The following is a 19,369-nucleotide window of genomic DNA, read 5'->3' on the forward strand; positions in this document are numbered from 1 at the left end:
AGCGACTTCTTAAACTCCAGACTTTTTCAGTAAACTTGTCTTCTATTGTGCATATTGAACGAGAAACTCACCTCCACTTTTGTAGGGTCGGACAAGTAAAAATTTCAACTCTTAATATTGTCTGCAGGCTAAAAGGTAGTGTACTAAATTCAGAGTGTATTATGCTGAAAACAAGAGTAAATACCGAGGTGAAATTTAAACAGTATGTATCGCAGTAAGGTGGTGAAATTGGAACAGTATGTATTGCAGTAAGGTGAAAAAGGTTTTAGTACAGATGGAACAGTCTTGTATTACCAGCTCTGCAGTGTGAAGGTGGCAGCAGAAAATAAATTCACCGTAGAACAACAGTAAATCGTGATAAACACACGTGCGGACGTCAACGTCTTCAGGAGGAAAAAAATAAGCAGCAGCAATTTCTGGGTCATTGTTCATCAAATCATTCACAGTTTTACGAGGATTTGTGCAAAGCATTCATTAGTGCCAACATTTCATTGAGTAAACTGAGCAACGTGAAATTACGAGAATTCATGGAAAAGTACACTGGAAAAAATCTACCAGACTCTTCTACTATACAAAAAACCTACGTACATTGGTGTTACGAAAAAACAACGGCAAATATCCGACAATCTGTTGGTGGAAAGAAAATATGGGTGTCGATGGATGAAACCACTGATTCAATAGGGCAATTTGTAAACAATGTAGTGATTGGAACAATGGAGGAAGAAGGATCAGGTTCAACATTTCTGCTGAACAGTGAGTGTCTTGAGAAAGTGAACTATTCCACAGTCTGTAAACTTCTTGATAAGTCAATGAATTTACTGTGCCCAGGCAAAGTAAAACATGATGATGTACTTTTGTTTGTGACTGATGCTGCGCCATATATGGTGAAAGCAGGTAATTCCCTTAAGGCACTCTACTCGAAAATGGTACACTTGACATGCCTTGCGCATGCATGTCACAGAGTCGCAGAGGAAGTGTGAAGTCATTTTCCGATGGTAGACCAATTTATAGGCAATGTAAAGAAAGTGTTTGTGAAGGCACCGTCAAGAGTAGCATCCTTCAAGGCCATGGACCCCGGAGTACCAATGCCGCCAGCACCTATCCTCACGAGGTGTGGAACTTTGGATTGAAGTCTGTGTATATTACAACGAATATTTCAAGTGTGTGAAAGAGGTGGTAGATTCTTTCCACAATGGTGAGCCGCTTCCATCAGAATTGCACAGAAACTCTTTTCTGATTCAGAGATGTAAGGAAAACTCTGTTACATTAGATCTAATTTTGGTTTTCTATTGTCTGCAATAACTTCTTTGGAGAAGTCTGGAGTCAAGCTAGTGGAACAATTAGTGTTAGTGAACAAGTTAGAGGGTGTTCCTGGGCATATTGGATCTTGCATAAATGAAAAAATCAAAGTTTTAAATTAGAATGTAGGCTATGCAGTGATGTGCTCCATATCAAAGGTTCTGTCTGGGGAACAATTTTCTCTGGAGACAATTGACTGTGATTTACTGGTCAGTGACATTGCGTATTTAAGTATGCACCTATTGTTTCAGTTGAGGTAGAAAGGACATTTTCTATGTAAGCTTACAAGACTTTATTAGTTGACACTCGTCAGAGTTTCGATTTTGAAAATTTACATGAAGTGTTTATTGTACACTGCAATCACGCAATTGCTCAGTAAGTGTAAAGTAACATGGACTACATGGAAACTACATTAGGTAAAATAATTAAAGTGTACTACTTAAAGAAAATTATGTAAATTTAAATAATAAACTTGAATGTTGGTACTAGAATTTAATTTAATTACTAGTCTAAATATTAAGTAGGACAAAACCTCTTTTCCTACTAAGCCAATTTTAGAATGTAAGATCAATTTTTAGGGCATTTTTTTAAAGATTTTTAGATCATAAATGCATTGTTTTAGGACATTTTTTCGTGATTTTTAGGTCATCAAAATCCTAGCCCTATATATAATTTATTAGGAATGGACATACATGATAAATGTTACAGTGTTTAGCTAAATAACTATAGTTTCAATTATAACACAAAAAAAAAAAAAAAAAAAAAAAAAAAGATAAACTATGAAACTGCAATATACAGAGTGAAAATGAAATAACCTTGCAGATTGAAAGGGATGATAGAGTAGGTACACTTAAATGAATAGAAAATCTGTATTATGTTTTGTGATTAAATGCACGATTAATTAGAAAATTAAGTTTCAAATGTCAGCAGTCTGGCAACATCGCCACTAACACACACTACTCGTAGATGTAAGAGATCAACGAACTCAGTATGTCTCGGTAGGTGAGCTGCTCTCTGCCTCGATGTTGCCACTTGCTGGCATCGTGCAGTGGCTTGAAATTAGAGGTTTTTTAAAATTAAATTTACATGAAAACCATCCACGCTATTGAAATATGCCAGAGGGATAAATTATTCTTTATTAGATTTCCTACCAATGTGGACAAAAATCGCGATCCTACTCGCAATAGCTACTGAATAAGAGGTTGTTAAACATTTGGGAAAAATTTTTTTTTCCTGAAAAACAACATGAGCTATTCACTTTGAAAATCTGCAAGGTTATTTCACTTCCACTCTGTATATAGGCCTATATATGGTATCCCAGACTCCACAAAACGAAGTTCCTGCCCATGTTCTAAAGAACGAAACAAAATCTGAAAATTTATTAAAATTGAAATTAAGAAAAGAGTATGCTTTCTTCGAAATTGCTTGTATTTCGCTGAAAATGTGTGGTCCACTGCAAGAAGGAGCTGTGTCACAGAATTCTTTAAAATGAAATTTCATGTGTTTTAGGCAGCTCCTACAATCCATTATCATTTTATGTGGCATTGCACCTGCCAATGCTACCGCACTCTGACTAATTGTAGGATACGGACCTTTTTGTGAAGGTCTTATTTTTCTCTCTTTATTGTGGTTGTGGTTGTGACATAGCTCCCTGTTGCAGTGGACTCAATTTATGGTGGTTTAGTTCGCAATAATGAAGCTGGCTTCAAAGAGTTGTAATTATGATGAAATGTAAAGAAAACTGAATAAAGAAGCAAAAAGCACACTTCTTATTTTTATTGCATTTATCACAATTGCTATATTTTCATGCCTCTAGTAATAACTATGCTGAGAAATTAATGTTTTGAAGTGCATGCTTGAAAAAAAAAATGTAGGCACTATTTCTGCAATTGGATAAAACAATCATAAGTTATAAGATATTTCCTTTGTGCTCCTTCAATAACACTACTTCCTGAAAGCCAGGTCGCTGGGAAGTGTTTGCTATATTGTTAGCAGAAGAGCACACTGGACACACATTAGAACTCGTGACTTGTTCTGAAAGAACTAATGCATCTGAAACACAATTTCACATGCCTATTTATGTAAAACCTGACGTTTACGTTTTTCTCCCTTTTATTTCCATACTTATATTCTGGACAACAGGAGTATAAATATAGAATAAAGATCAGAACTCACAGAAAATAGTCCAAATGAAGCTACTTATCCACACAGTACAAAGACTGACTGACACTCATTGGACAAAACAGACTACATCATTTCCTCTGCCATTGTGCATTCATCAAATGGCAGGAGACACCCACTTTCTTACAACACTCCAACTCTAATAATGGTAAACGTATTCTAATGTTATCATATGGTATTTCGTCACCACCATGGGAATGGACAGGCTAAATTTAGACTTAAGTCATTTAGTAAGTACCACCTGTGAAGACATGTATCTATTTTTTCTAGTGGCTGTCGTATGAGAATGGTTTGTAATAGTAAAGACTTGAGAATCATTTGTTATATTTGGTCTATTTGTGGATCTGTTCAATCAGCATTGAATAGCAAATATCCAGATCAAAATAAAGTGCATTTATTCTGGATTGAATAAGTTCTCACTCTGAGGGGATTTCGGAAAACACAAGATTTGGTGATAGATAATCGGATTTTATAGAAAAAAAAAAATCTTCCAGAATTTGCATGTTGATCTCCATATTAGATTCACTTCATGTGTTATGTTTTGGTTGGTATTTTTAGAAACTGTTTTTGGTTTAAGACACATCTGGACATAACATTTCCGTGCATCAAGGGACGCCTATAACACCTCTACAGTTGGTACATTCAAAGCCAATGGATCCACCTACAGTTATAGTCAGCAAGCCATACAGTGTAGCCCAGTCACCAGTCACCCAGGCTGCAAGCTACAGTCATAGTACAAGGACTGGGTAATATTACGAGTTCTTAAAACATTTTTTAAATAGTTATACAGGATACTGATTAGAAAGTAATATCTACATCAAAATGAGAATGGAAAAAAAAGTATTGCTTCTTGAAAGTATTATTGACTTTTTATTGATATAGCATAATGCAATATAACTCCATATTTATAATTACAGCATTTTTCATCATGAAGAAAACAACGGAAGGTCTGTTCAGTCAGTGAGCACGAATCAAAATGATTCTTCCCATGAAGAAAGAGTCAGTCAAGTTGTACCAAACAACCAAAGTAATCATTATTATACAGGTAAATACAATATACTTTATGCATGCTGTAACAAAATCAATAATAATAAGAATAATAATGAAGAAGAAGAAGGAGGAGGAGGAGGAGGAGGAGGAGGAGGAGGAGAAGGAGAAGGAGAAGAAGAAGAAGAAGAAGAAGAAGAAGAAGAAGAAGAAGAAGAGTTTTCCAGTGGGGATGATAGCAGGACTCTCTAATTTGGCTAAGTGCTGTTCTGTCCCAATAATCAACTGTGGATTATTGAGTTTGAAGTTAGGATTCTGAATTGTCTGCTGACAACTTAGGTGGCCAGGAGTGAGTTGTACTCATTAGAACAGTTACCATGCTGCTATCTGTTGATACTACTCATCCCTTCGCTTGGGTTATTATTATTGTTAGTGTTATTATTATTATTATTATTATTATTATTATTATTATTATTATTATTATTATTATTATTATTAGACAAAAAAAGTATTTTACTTACGAGTCTTATGGAGCAGGAACATTATTAAAAAAATTAATATACAAAGCAACAGTCAAAAGTATTTTACTTTATGTGGCTGAGGCATTGCTCTCAAACAGAAACAAAAATAAATTGCTAGTCACACAAATGGATTACCTAAGACGTTCAGCATTAATTTCTAGAATAGGTAAATTTGAAAACAATATGAGAGAAAAAATGGAAGTTACAAATAAATATTGTTGAAGAAATATAACTACAGTTAAGATGGTATGTGCATGTAATGCAAAGAGATGATAGCAAATTAAGTAGAGAAATCTTACATTGGATACCATCTGGAAGAAGGAAGCATGGAAGACCACAATGTACATGGAATGATGGAATGAGGGAAAGCATGCAGAAAAGAGACATGCAGGATTAATTTTTTTGGATCGTGACATTTGGAAAAAGAAGAATGTATTTTTGGTTGAGGAAACCTAGAACCATGATGAGATGAAGTTGGAGATTTGTTGGGATGTCACAGGAGAACGGGAGCTCCTGGAGAAAACCCTCTTACCTGGATCACAGGCTTATCCAACACAAGTCATAAATAGAGAGTATTCCGAGAATCGAACCCAGGTTCACAGGATTATGAGTCCACTGGACCGCTATGGCTTATTATTATTCCAAAAGTTATCATGACAAACATTAATATTACTGTGCTTTGCAATGCAGACTGACAGAAAAGTACGTAGAAGCAAATAAACCAGACACCATAATACTTGACAGTAATATCAAAGCTGATAAAATGAGTCACGTAACTATCAAGGCTGATAGAAATATAATAAGCAAAGAATCTGAAAAACTGCTGAAATACATGGAACTCAAAGGATTAATGCAATGCATGTGAAATATATAGGTAAATTTGTATCATTATCCAAGCTACTTATATAAGCCTATTTGGAGAGCAATTTTTTTGTACTTTTTGCCTGAAGCTTCATGAAGCTTTTACTTTTAAATATTCGGAGAATAACTTCGAGGTAGACTCCTGAGTATATTAGATACTCATATCACCCCGCCTTCTCATCTGATGAATGAGTGGCAATTCTTATGACTCCTATAAATAATTTAACCTATGTTTCCAGTCCCTCAGTTTCAATATACTTACCAAAACTATTCACAAAAGAGCGAAGGCGTTTTTGAAGAAATATCTAAAAGTTCAAAGTTAAAATATTTTAAAAGCAATATTAATTAAATTTGATACTCTGGTGAGTGTATCTTTTGTTGTTTATGTCAGACTAATCTCACTGTTTCGGATTCCATCTGAATAGCAAGACTCTTCTGGCCTGCTCCAGCTATTTCCATATTTCTTCCTGACATTCCTCACATGCAGGCCAATTATCAAATTATTGCAAACGATCAATATTCATTTATTTAAATTTATGTTTACTGAAATTGTATTTAATGTTTGTAACTTTGAATGTGAATATCATACTGATAAATGACAGTACATTGAGAACTGTGCTAATTTGTGCACTTAAGAGGTCATTAATTGTAATGTTTTATATTTAATAACAATAACGAAAGACATGATGCCAAGAAGACTATGTTCACAGTTGCAGGTGAGAAAGCTAGTGAGGAAAATGAAATCCCAAGTGGCAATAAAGATAAGATCAATATATCTCTGCCTTCACCTTCATTGGCAGTTAACTTCCACGATCAGGTGAGTACAATAAGGTTACATACTATACCACTAATACCTTCACTGCTACATAATTAATGTATATCTACTTAAGTTGCTTTTATTTAACATAAATTATAGTCCTATTTAAAAATGTTGGTTCAGTTACTTTTATGCAGTTAAAATCACTGCACTTTAATGAATTGAAAAGCACATTGGTATTGTTAAGAATATGTAGGATGTAATATCGCCCTTGATTCTAAAATTTACTCCATGAATTATTGTCCATGCAACTCAAGAGTCAACAAATGCCTGTGTTATTATGTCTCCATAGTACACTTCTCAGCATGAAAGAATGTGTGTGTGTGTGTGCGCACGCACGCATGCGTGTGTTTTTTTTATGAAATAAAATCTACGAGGGAGAGTCAAAAAGTACCTTAATAATTGTTTTATTAATTGAAGATAGGCATTTGATAGCCGTCCCAACCAGGGAATCGGCCTCCTAATCAATTCTAAATGAATATATTTAATTCAATTTTTTCTTTTAATAGAAACCCTAGTTAGGTAGGCTATCATTGAAAAATTTATTGGAAATTCAAGAGACAATTTAGGCTACAACACAAATTACATTTTATAAAGAATATAAATGATGATTAATTATGCAAATCGATGACTTCAGTGCAGTTGAGGATATCATCTCCAAGGTACTGTCATGAACTTTTAATTTCCAGAAGACTTCTAAGGACTCTCGTGAGATTGTGCCTCTAGCACCAATCATAATTCTTACAATGCCCCATGTCTTGATCTTACAGTATATTTGGTCCCCAAATCATTGCAATCACAATAAGACTACAAACACTTCATCACTTTCAACATAGTCCTCACTACGTTCAATGCAAATGTTCCTGTTATACAAATGTTATGTGTGTGTAGTACTACGATCTACTATGTGAGTCCGATTTTTTATTTATATATTAAGGTTATTTTTTGACTCAGCCTTGCATATTAAATAAATCATTATACTTTTATTTCAAAAGAGTTCATCTTTCATAAGCAAGCAGCTCATTTTCATTCCCAAACGTACAGCAGATCGAGTAGCTTCTTCCGGTAGCTACATCTATTACGTCACGTGGATTCATAAGCAAGGTAGAACTGCAAGTAGGTACGCATGGTGTCATTAAATAATAATGATGTAATGTATTATAAATATGTCCCTATAATGTCATATGACGTAGAAATGACATTTTCCTAGTTTAAACAAATTTTATGTGATGTTCGTAAAAGATTTGCATTTTATAACCTTAGAATATATGTTTTCGTTCACTGCAACTGGATAGGTTTTGATAAACGAATTATTTGTATATACTGTGTAAAATGTAAATATTGATAATTTGTATATTGATTTTTGTTATTATTATTTTGTCCCTGTAACGTCATGTGACATAGGGAGAACATTTTCTTAGTTTAAACAAATTTTTGCTGACAGTTATAGTAAAAGATATGAATTTCATAATCTCAGAATATATGTTTTTGTTCACCGTAATGGAGTTGATTTCTTTAAATGAATTAATTGTATACTATATTATATATAGAGTATTTACAGTTAATGTGTATCATATTTACTATTATGTTCTATAATATATATTGTATATACTAGTTCAGTAGTGTTATCGATCTAATTATGTATATTTTATGTAATATGTAGCACTAATATTTTGTACAGAGCTAGTTTTGCAGTGTTAGTGCGTTTATATGATCAAAAAGTAGCTGGACAGACCATTTCAATTTAGTAGCAATCCCACTTACAGTTGTCATGCTCCATTATTATTGTGTACCAAAGCTAGGTTATACCTTTCGTAGCATCCTAGCATAAGCATTTAGGGTCAGAGATTAAACTCTAAAACTCCAGGATATACTAACCGATAACTTTCCTAACTTGTTTGGGAACGAAAATGCACTGCCTGCTCATAAGTCACCACTCACAACCTGTCCTACAGTTATGATATTATGACAGAGTGTGAAGCAGTAAAGCAGTAAAGTTCTATAGAGTGGAGAGAAAATTATTGTAGTGGATATTTTTAATATTTTCCTCAAATGCTACCCTATTCTTGCAGTAAAAGGTATTATTAAGCTAACATCAGAAGCAGCAGGTGTATGTGGACATACAATTTATAATACAAGTAAGGAAAAAAAAGGGACAGGAACCATAAAAATACCGGAAAAAAAGAGGGAAAAATTCATAGTGTATTAGGACAAGTGGACGATTTTGCAAAAAGTGCCTGTTTGTGTTAAAGTGCATAATTTTTTTTTTTACAATAAGCTGCCTATGATAGATAAAGTACACTCTCTTGTAAACAGTGATCTGAAACTTCGAGATTTTAAATATAACCTTTTCGCATGCAATTGAAGGAAATTGGGTTTGAGTTTGTAAGAAGGGGTAAAATTAATTTGTTAGGACAATAAACTTTTGTGGAGATATTGGTATTTAAAAGTAGTGCGGCAGTATCAAGCAAAAGGACGTAAGTTGTACTATCTCGACGAAACTTGGGTGCTCTCAACCTCAGTTCACTGTTTTGTGTTCCTAGCAATCAATGGGTGTATGTTGGTCCCATCAGGTGAAAGTTATTCTTTGTTTATATACTTTTTGTTCCGTCTACCATGTACCCTAAGAATTCTGGAACCAGATATGTCTGAATGAGAGGTGATAAGGAACTGATTCTGTGTGTATTTACTTCTGTCATGCTATAGATGTAAAACATTTGTTAGTGCAGTACTGAAAATAGTAACCCTGGATTATTAAAAAAACGTTATCCGAAACGGTCCCTTTGATTCAGATAAACAGGGTTCAACTGTAATATTTTTTTAATAAGAAACAGCATTTGTCTAATACTCCGTGATGCTCAGAAAGAATATGTGCTGAGAGGAAGTCACTGTAGATAGGTAGATGCCATGGACCAGTCATGCTCCTTGAGTGTGGAGTGATACAAACTGCATTGTCTATGTGAGGTTCTTTCTTGAGCTAGTTGGAGAGTAGTCAATTGTATATGAATTATATATATTCTGCAAGATTATTAAAATTTGTGTTTCTGTCTAAAGAAGTGCCAGTAAAGTGTACTGATGTATACTGCCAGAAAACAAAGACTGATTAAAATTATCAGTTTACTTCAATTAATTGCCAACCAGACTTTATCTGGGCAATTAATTTTATCAAGTTCAGTTAATATTCCCACTTTTAATGAAGTTACCAAGTTATTTTCAAGTTAATCACTACTGCTACATCCACCATTGTGGACTAATGGTTAGAATGCCTGATTGTGAAATAAGTGGGGCTGGGTTCAAATCCTGAATGGGACAAGCTACCTAGTTGAAGTTTTTTCTGGGATTTTCCCCTCAACCCATTAAGAGTAAATGGTGGGTAACTTTCGGTGCTGGACTCTGGATCCATTTCGCTGGCATTATCACTATTATTTCATTCATATGCTAGACAACGATAGCAGTTGATAAAACATCGTAAAATAAATCAATTGAAAACTACAGTACTACCACAATACGGTAAATTATGTTGTTATAGCAACAGAATAATTTTACTGTTACAATTTCACAATCTTTCTTTAAAAATTGAGTCATTTTTATGTTTTGTCAGAATATGGAGGCATCCCCACGCAACCCTCGTCCATCATCCCCGCCTCGAACTGAAAGCTATTCTGTGATTGAGTCACCGGCATCTTCTTCAGCAGCTCCTATGAATGATCAGGGCGTGCAAGAGAACCAAACTTTCGTACTGGCTCCAACTCCAGCTCAATTGGGTAGAGCCCCGCTTCAACGTAGACAATCCATGGGTGAGTATAGGCATTTTCAGCTGATGTGTTGCACTTTCTTCATTGCATAACAGTTTTTTCGAATTGTGGAAATTTTTTGTAGTGTTGTTCTTTCTTTATATTAAATTTTTGATGAAGATCTGATCAATATAGAATATTCTAAACTCTTTTTCTAAGCCTTTATGTAGTACATTTAATGCATACAGAAGATTTTTCTGTTCAGAAACAAAGATGAATAAAGGAACATGCTGAACTGCTGACAATGAAGCCATTAGCTATCACTGTTTTTCACAAGTAGACCTTTTTTTTAATTAATATTATTAGAGATGATATTAATCCATTTCTTCTTGCATAGAGAACAGAGAGGTTATGGATAAAGTCCAATCTTGTGCTTAGCCAAACAGTAATGACCTGTGAAAATCTAAAGGTTGCCACTGCAATTTTTTTTTTTTTTTAGTATATAAAGTTTTGATTGGTTCAAAGAATTTTCATTTTTTACCTATAGCTTTCTCACCAAGGTCATGTAGGTTACTTTATTTATACTCAGACATGTTAATTGTTTAATTATATGAAAGTGTAGATTTGTTATAATTTCTTTAGTATTTTACTTCCAAAAAGAAGCGCTAATTTAAGTTTTTTATGCCTGGTTTCTGGTACACCTCAGTTAACTCTCAGTTACTTAACTGCTCTTATAAATTTAACTGCACTGATAACTTTCATGAGTTTCCAGGAAGTTAAATATAGATTTATCAGCGCTTGTAACTAATAGTTGAGGTAACTTCAAGTTCAGTATCGTCGTCCATAGATATTTCCACTAGTATTTTGTTAGTGATTTTTTAGTTATTTATAGCTACTTTTGTTTGCAGAAGTATGTATTATGTATGTATCCAATGCCTTGTTTGCAGAAGTTTTTAGTAGTAATATGGCTGATAGGTACATATTGAGCTCTGTGCTACTAGTAGATGCAATGCTTTTTTTTAATTAAAGAACCATCCAATAAACGATAGTGCACATGTACACTTCCACCTCAATCGTAATATGATTAAAAAAGTAATAATTGTTGGTATTTGACGTGATTATCGAGGTAAATAATACTAGTGGAGAGAGAGCTACATGTAACTTCTGCTACAAAACTGCAACTGTAGTCATCTGTGGTGGCTATGGCAGCCATATTAATAAACATGAAAAAATATTGTACATTCATTCATATACATGCTTTCATGTATTTAAATGAACTTTTCAGAGCCCGAAATACCAAAATACCATTGGCATTGGCAGAACACCCAAGAATAAAATAAAATAAAATTTTAAAATGTTTCGTGATATCCTTCCTGGCTTGCAGCTGTGTCAACATGTGTCATAAACTCAAGTGGCGAAGGTATGGTGATGACACAAACTTCTGGAGGAATCGCATGTAGCTCAAGCACAAATAATAGTGGTCCAGGAGGTGGAGGGGAGGATGAGGCGAGGTCAGAAGTTGGCATTAACAATACAGTACCTTCCTCTCCTTCAACTAGAAAAAGCTTCTTCAAGAAGAATGTGGAAGATGGTATGGATAGGTATGTATTGCTAGGTCCTCACATTTGACATTAACTTGGCTTCGTGATCTACAGGAGTTCTCCCATCCATAATGTACTTTTCTAGCCTGATGGTATTGTGAATTCCAATTCTGTGGAACTTGTGATTGATGTCAGAATTTTTAGGTTTTTGTAAACACTGGTGTAGCCATTTTTTTATATTTGAAATTATCTTTCTTAGATTCTTATAACATATGATTAGCCATTCATAGTATTTTATTAAAAATTGATACTATTACCCAAATTTATAATACGTTACTAACATAAACTGTAAACTTAGGCTATTAGTTAAGACCCAGAATTGGTTTATGCACTTTTGTAAGATCGATGTATATATCTCTGTCCTCTGGGTCTGTAATTTATGATTTGTTTGGGCAAGTGTATACCGGTACTGGACTAGTCATTTTTGTTATAATAGTAATTAATTCTTCCATTTATGCTGTATATTTCTAATTCTTATCTAATTGTGTTGTTTTAGTTTTTAATTTTATCTATCCATATGATCGCCATTATTGTTCTTAAAAATCTCTTCTTTGGAGCTTGTAACTTTTTTCTTGTTTAGTTATTACCATCACTTGATCCAGTGTATAGAAACAAAGAAGTTAACACTTCTATTGGATTCCTAGTCGTTACATTATGTAGTATGTTCCAGAACTAGAACATCAACTAATTGCAGAATTAATACTCGTAATATTAATATTTACCTCCAGAAATGAATTCAGAACTTATAAAATAGTGAGAAAGATTATGCACTTAAATCAGTGTTTTCCGGCCTCTTTTCCTCACATTACTTTAGTGTGACTCCCTGGCCTAAGGTAGAAAGTAAAATTTAGAACATAGTACTGTGGAATTTGATAGATATAAATTAAAAAAAAAAAAAAATTAATTATGATTTTATTTTTGTCGCAAAATAGGTCATTATTATTATTATTATTATTATTATTATTATTATTATTATTATTATTATTATTATCATTTTGTTCATGGTTCCCATTAAGTGGTCTTTTTCCCCCCTGGTTGAGAATCACTGCTCTACATAATTCAAATATTTTCCATTGACATTACAGTTTACAAAAATTTACAACACATAATTCAAACTGTTATTTGAAAAGTCACCACTTTAACATCTCTCTAATTTTTAGGTTTTCATGATCTTTCTTTAACATTTGGAATATTTCTTTCATGTATTATAATAATAATAATAATAATAATAATAATAATAATAATAATAATAATAATAATAATAGTGATAGTGATAATAACAATAACCTTTTGTTCTTGGGTTTTTAGGGTGCTGGAGACAGTTAATTTCGAAAAGAAGTTTTCTTCTCTACCCGAATTCAACCCTCAGGAATGCCAGTCACCAAGTGCTATCTCTGTGCCATCAAGTCCTCGGGTTGTATATTATCGAAAGAAGCCACCCAGGCCTCCCAGTAAGTAGTAGAGTAGTTGAGACTCTTTACATCAGTCTGATTCAGTTTCTATTGGTTGGCTCATGCAGATAGCAAGTAGAAGAGAGTTCAAAAATACTGATCTTATATTATATCTCTGCCTCTGTGCAATGTCAGAATTTATGGAGAGGGGAAGAGAGATAGCAAAAGGTTGTACCAATCTGTCAGAAAAAGTATGTCTAAATGCTCAGCTTACACTTAGGCAAGCAATGCCACAGCATTGGAATCAAGGCAACCAGATTCTGATGCCCAGGATCAAGATAAGCCACTTGAAACTTGATGATTGGTCACCAGCAGAGATATAATGCAACAACATCTGTAGATGTTATGGAGTTGTCAGAAGTCGGTTCTTTCCTTGCGAAAGGTTTAGTAACATTGTCTGCTAGAGATTTGTATTTCATCTGCTTTCCTAGTGGTGGAGAGTTGCAGTACATGAGGATTAGGCTTGTAATGTTGAGGACTGATAGGGTACGTTACAGTGGTTTGAAGTTTACTCTCCGTTCGCCAGTCACTACCGTAGCATGTGTAAACAGTGTACCTGCTGAATAATAATGCTGAAATTTAAAGGTTCTGTGGCGCATATTTTTGCAGCAGAGTGTTTTGAAATAAATGATGTGAACATTGTATGTAATACAAAAATATGAGGTGACAAGCGATATATATTATCGCTGCGGACTCATACTTAACATGCCGGCATCATACAATAACGTGTGGTGTGCTTTTAAAACATAATTTTGCCGACTGATTGTTGCTCTGTAGGTTTCACTCTTAAGTGTCACGTCACATCTATTTCCTCGATATGAATAAGCACTAGTTTGTTATATTGTTAAATGGCTGCTATTATTATTATTATTATTATTATTATTATTATTATTATTATTATTGTTGTTTCATATACAAGTACGTTGACATTCTTATCTCTTAATAATAACTCTTTAATAATAATTTTTAATCACATACCTTAATATTCGTCCTCAACACAAGACATTGCAACCTCGGTTTTAGTCCACGTGGATCAGACAAGTAGGTGTCATTTTATAATGGAAGCAGCTTATTGGTTACAACATTGAAGTTGAGGTGAGTGACTGGAGCGGCGACACAAGAAATTGAAAATAATAATACAATTAAATTTCAAAGATCTGCCGAATGTTACGCACGAGGCCGCTCGAAGACCTGCCGAATGTTAAGCATGGGACCGCTGCGATAATACAGAGACACAATTAATAACACTCAATAAAAGAATTGTATTCCAATGGATACCATCCCATTGTGTAATCCTGGGATATGTGAATGCAGATGCTTTAGCAAAGAAGGGCAGCACTGCTACTTACAGACCTGTTATTAAATCTACTCTGTGAAAAGATTTATTAAATCTACATACTTAGGCTTCAACAAACAAAATTTGATAACACAATCTCAAGGGAAAAAATGGAACTCTATGCATCATAATCCACAGTTGATTCCCGATTTACCACGCAAATCATCTGTAGCTGCATTTAGATTGGCAACAGGCCATGATTGTTTGGTCAAACACCTGCATAGAATTGGAATATATTAGTCCCCTAACTGCCCATTGTGCAACTCAAACCAAGAAATGGATTCGGAACACCTCAAAATCTGTGCTTCAGTGGCTGACCATGACGATATCTTTGAAAAATATTGACGTGCAAGAGGTCATATGACTTTATTGTCAAACGCTTGGCATTAGAAAACAACATATACAGAGACATTGTAGCACAAGAAAAGAAAGAAGGAAACTCAAACCCACGAATAATTCTATGATAATTCTTCTGCACATATCGAAAGGTATGTAAAAATATATCTTTGTAATGCTATGTAGCTTATATTTTCTTTTAGAGCTGTCCAGATTTGTTTATGTTCACCTTGTTATTTACGTAGTTGATCGCAGAACAAAGTCAATGTCCTCATACTAGCTCACATTTCCGGTCTATGTACCATGCTGCAGTCAACATTACAAGCCTGAGGAGGACATATTTCGATGTGCATAAACTGTCCACTTTTCCATCCTTGTAAATTAACATTAGCAACACTCCTCAACCCTAAATTGAGTGTGATATTGCTATCTTCAGATCCATAGTGACGACTATTTCCTCTTTCCATTTTCCACTGTTCACTCAATATGGAAAATGGAAGTGTAGGAAAAAATATGAAGACAGAAAATAGGTCTGTCTTACATTTCGACCAGACAGGAAAATAGAGTCATATGAGTTAGTCACTTTCTGGCAGACTATTGTGAAGGTTTCTTGTGATTCTACTGAATTCTAATGTTACTGTTGTTCAATGCCTAGACATTTGACATCGAAGCCATTAGTCCTCTTGTACTCCAGTATTTTTGTGGTGTATCTTCTTTTTTTAGAGTTATACATCTTCCTGTATGTTCTAAGTTCATGAGTTCATTTATATTGCATAACACACAAAAGGAAGAGTTTGATGTTCTGCCAGACAGTCATGGCCAGTAATTAATCAGTACATTGCAACTGTAGATTTTCGTGATAATTGAACAATTCCTGGATTAGACACAAGAATTTGCCACTTCTTGCCTTCAGCATTGTTTTTGCAGTTTTATATGTACATTGATTGAAATTTTCTCTTGACTAGTAGTTTTATAGAATAGTAGGATAAACTTTATTGAATGTTTTTGTAGGATTTGCTACCACTGAGATTTTTATTTTTTTACGCGGTTTTTTATTCTTCTCTACATGTTCCATACATGTTTTCTCAAAACCCCGGAAAACAATTCAACAAAAGGGAGTGCTTTAAACTATAAATTCATGTGCAATGTAATTTTGATTTCAGAACTGGCTATTTTCATCTTCAATTTTGCTCTTTCCTCGTCCATTCATTTCTTCTAATTTTCTAACCATCTTGCTATCATTGACATTAGATCTGCGGGCTTCCTTGATTTCTATGCCTTTCTTAGTCAAAAAGTGTGCGGATTCATTCCTAATCAAACAATATGATGGGATCCACTGAAGAATAATGTTTTGTTTTAATTTTATTAGATGGTATATCATTTTTCTGCATTCGTGTATTTGTTGTGATATTCGTGAGTAAAGACTTGCAATGGCTAGTATAGCTGCTTGAGATCTGACAGTATAACACCATCCTGAAATTTGTTTATTCAGTATAGAAGGTTCGTTAAGGATGTATGAATTGCGGTTATTTCGCCATCAAAAGTTGTAGTATTCTAATGTAAAAATAGTAATTTAACGTGGTGAAAGTCAGCAGCTTGCAAATTTTTCTATTCACCAGTTTAACACACCATCTCATTTGCAATCGTGCCATTATCTCACATAGGACTTGGTCGTTTTTTCCAGATGCAGAAGAGGAATCGGAGTCTGAGCCTGTTTCAGCAGCACCAAAGTCTGCAAAACTGATAGGAAGCACTTTCTTTGGACCTGACTTCAATCTCGATGCATTCCGAGGTGAGTGTCACACAGGATTTAAAAAGGGAAGAATAATTGTAGCTTGAATATGTATGATCAGTGGTGTAGCCAGGAAATTTAAGATGGGAGGGGGGGAGCAACAAACATAAAGAATTTGTTATTTTAAATCATACCTGCACAAACAGCGCTCAACGAGCGGGAGAGCTGTGTTTACTGCTCGCCGAATCGGAGAGGAAGATACGTCAGAATGACATAGACCTGCTATAGCTAGAGGAGAGGGAAACGACCACTCAGCTATCTAGTGGAGTGCAGTGCATATTCTCAGTAACTGTTTCACGTTGCTTACCTACTGCTACAGTACAGTATGGAGGAATCTAAAAGACGGAAAAGTAGTGATCAGGCAAATTCTTTCAATGTTGCATGGGAAAATGCTTATTTTTTTATAGCTACTGGAGTAAATACTCAGTGCTTTATCTGCCACAACATTTTGAAAGGTAGAAAGAAACATAACATAATGCGTCATTACGAGTCCAGACATAAGATACTAAAGATATTAATCTTCAACAATTTAAATATCTCTCTTCAGGGAAAAGGCCAGCACAGTGTTGATATGTTGAATAAATTACGGGATTTCAGTCGTAAACTTACACTTTTCGTAAGTCAGTTTCGGGAAGGTAATATGGCTTACTTTCGAGCAATAGAAACTGCTCGTGATGAAGCCATATTAAACGATTATGTGCAAATATTAATTGAAATTCAAAATGAATTTAATTCTAGGTTCCAAGATCTTGTCTTAAGGTCCACACCTGTGGAGTAACAGCGCATCTAGCCGCGAAACCAGGTGGCCCGGGTTCAATTCCCAGGTCAAGTTATCTGGTTGAGGTTTTTCTGGGGTTTTCCCTCAACTCAGTATGAGCAAACGCTGAGTAACTTTCGGTGTTGGACCCCGGACTCATTTCACCGGCATTATCACCTTCTTCTCATTAAGACACTAAATAACGTAAGCTGTTGATAAAGCGTCGTAAAATAACCTACTAAAATCTTGTCTTAATTGGAAAGAAGTTTCTTCAACACCAGTTGAAACAATGCCATATAAGTTACAGGTGGGCCTGGTTGGCGCAGTTGGTATAGCGGTGGCCTTCTATGCCCGAGGTTGCAGGTTCGATTCCGGGCCAGGTCGATTGCATTTAAGTGTGCTCATATAACCTCGGCAGTTGCGAGCGTCGTTAAATAAAACATAACATTTAACGATTTACAGCTCGGACTTATTGATCTTCAATGTGGCCTAAAGGCTAAAGATCGTTTGAATAATACTACTGGCCTGGTTGAGTTTTACAAGACTAAACATTAGCAATAATATCCACGACTACACAGGCTGGCTGTGAAAATGATTGCTATGTTTGGCTCAACATTTATATTTGTGAGCAACTGTTTTCTATAATCAACTTTAATAAAGGCAGGCATCGAACATCTGTAACTGATGTTTCATTATGATCAGTAGGCTATTGTTCCTTTCAGCTGCCAACAGCATAAAACCTCGTTTTCATGTACTGATAAATAAAAATATAACAAAATGATATTGTACATTTAAGTAGGTATAAAATTTCTATTATTTCTGTAAAATGAATATTTCTGTATTAATTAATAAGTCCAAGATAGTTTTGCAAACACTGAACGGGAATTCATTTCATAAACACTCGTACTAGTACTTCCTTTTGTGTATATTTTGTACGAGATCACCCCTTCTTCCAGTCCATCCTATACTGAGCGCAGCTAATATCTGCATTCCGCTCATGAGCTGTGAGCCGGCTCGGAGAACGGAAACCTTGTGCAGGCCTGTTCTAGATATTGGTTTGTTGGTAGAAACAATCAAACAATTTTTTCTTTTCATTGTTGCACTTGCAATGCTAATGGTGGATTGTTTCTTTATACTTGAGCTGGTGAGCCTCCCCACTCTCCTGCCTACACCACTGTGTATGATACCTTTGTAATCTAGATAGTTTAGTAATAAAACCTCTGCTTAAGCGTGAGTACTCTATACTTCCTATCGAATTAAGAAATACTCGTAATAGTTACATTACCAACAAAACCAATGTTGAGAAATAAACTGCAACCTGCCTTTCACAAATCAATTTTGTTTCAACAATGTATAAGTTTGAATATGTTTCTTTGCATCGAGTCTGATCTGATGTACTTCATCAGATCGACTTGATGACATCATCAATGCTTTCTCTGTGAAGAAAGTGCAAAGGAAATCTTTATAATTCACAAGTAAGAAGCATGTATTTTGGTTCCAGTAATTTATTGTTTTCTGCAATGTAACATTTCATTTAAGACTAATTTAAACTACTAAACATGACTTATGTAATAGCTGCTCATAAACTGTTTGTGGGAGTTTGGAGCGGCAAATTTTATCACTGCCTAGTGGCAGCAATATATCTAAATCCGGCCCTGAAAATAAGTATGAAACATATAAAAGAAGTTTTACTGTT

At 34.6% G+C, this 19,369-nt stretch overlaps 1 protein-coding gene across 9 annotated transcripts in view; it reads left to right on the forward strand.

The window, feature by feature from the left end:
* cic (Putative transcription factor capicua) overlaps window positions 1–19,369 on the forward strand; it is a 113,647-nt gene that overhangs the window by 84,925 nt on the left and 9,353 nt on the right. For all 9 annotated transcript variants that reach the window (XM_069841713.1, XM_069841714.1, XM_069841710.1 and 6 more), the window contains 7 exons: window positions 4,058–4,226; window positions 4,398–4,525; window positions 6,560–6,666; window positions 10,268–10,463; window positions 11,785–12,001; window positions 13,310–13,452; window positions 16,809–16,916. In XM_069841713.1, coding sequence (XP_069697814.1) covers window positions 4,058–4,226; window positions 4,398–4,525; window positions 6,560–6,666; window positions 10,268–10,463; window positions 11,785–12,001; window positions 13,310–13,452; window positions 16,809–16,916 — 1,068 coding nt within the window. The remainder of the gene's footprint in view (window positions 1–4,057; window positions 4,227–4,397; window positions 4,526–6,559; window positions 6,667–10,267; window positions 10,464–11,784; window positions 12,002–13,309; window positions 13,453–16,808; window positions 16,917–19,369) is intronic.

Source organism: Periplaneta americana, chromosome 12 (assembly GCF_040183065.1).
Source record: "Periplaneta americana isolate PAMFEO1 chromosome 12, P.americana_PAMFEO1_priV1, whole genome shotgun sequence".
NCBI classification, from domain to species: Eukaryota; Metazoa; Arthropoda; class Insecta; order Blattodea; family Blattidae; genus Periplaneta; species Periplaneta americana.